We start from the raw sequence: 840 nt of genomic DNA on the forward strand, positions 1-840 counted from the left end.
TATATATACACATATACATATACATACATATATATATATCTATAAATATATATATATATATATATATATAACTACTTTATTCTACACTATGTATACACCGTCACACTATCTCGCAAAGGAAAAAATACAAGATAGCTTTGCGCTAAGCAAAGTAGAGCTTCCCAGACCGCAGCTGGAGGTTGTACAGGTCTTCATCAACTACAGAGGGTCCCTACCTCGGATACAAAACTTTGAACTAAAAGAGCGAATGCCAAAGATGATGCTGTGGGACTGCTTAGATGACGTGTACAGGAAACCAGAGGCCAAAGCTTTCATCCGCGGGTGCTCAAAGTGCGATTTCCGCAAACTGCAGTCCATCTGGGTGCTCTCGGGCTCGGGTGATGCCGGAATTAGACTGGCGGAAGGGACCACGGATAAGAATAACTGGTATGTAGAGTGTCTGTATGTGCCGCTGCTGTGAAGTGTCTGCTCTTTTTGCCCATTTTTTGCAATGTATTTGTCACTGATTCCATTGTAATTGGCGCTGATTCCATTATAATTTACACTTATTTCCATTGTGATTAGCGTTTATTCCATTGTAATTGGCCCTAATTGCATTACAATTGACACTAATTCCATTCTAGTTGGCACTAGATTCGTTCTATTGAGCACTCGTTCCATTCCTATGAGCCCTGATTCCCTTCCAATTGACACTCATCCCCTTCGTATTCGCACTACCTCTACTCCCCACTCAAACGTTCATTACAATTGACACTAATTCCATTCTAGTTGGCACTAGATTCGTTCCAATAAACTTTAGTTCCATTCCCATGAGCCCTGATTCGCTTTCAATTGACACTC

General features: G+C 41.0%; 1 protein-coding gene across 1 annotated transcript; it reads left to right on the forward strand.

Annotated features, from left to right (window-relative positions):
- Positions 1-88: 88 nt before the first annotated feature.
- Positions 89-426, forward strand: SARC_17596 (hypothetical protein; the record flags this gene model as incomplete). Its single annotated transcript, XM_014288314.1, has 1 exon — positions 89-426. A coding segment is annotated over one exon (338 nt), but the record flags the coding sequence as incomplete, so codon positions are not given.
- Positions 427-840: the final 414 nt, after the last annotated feature.

This window comes from Sphaeroforma arctica, assembly GCF_001186125.1.
Source record: "Sphaeroforma arctica JP610 unplaced genomic scaffold supercont1.11342, whole genome shotgun sequence".
In the NCBI taxonomy this organism is placed as follows: Eukaryota; class Ichthyosporea; order Ichthyophonida; genus Sphaeroforma; species Sphaeroforma arctica.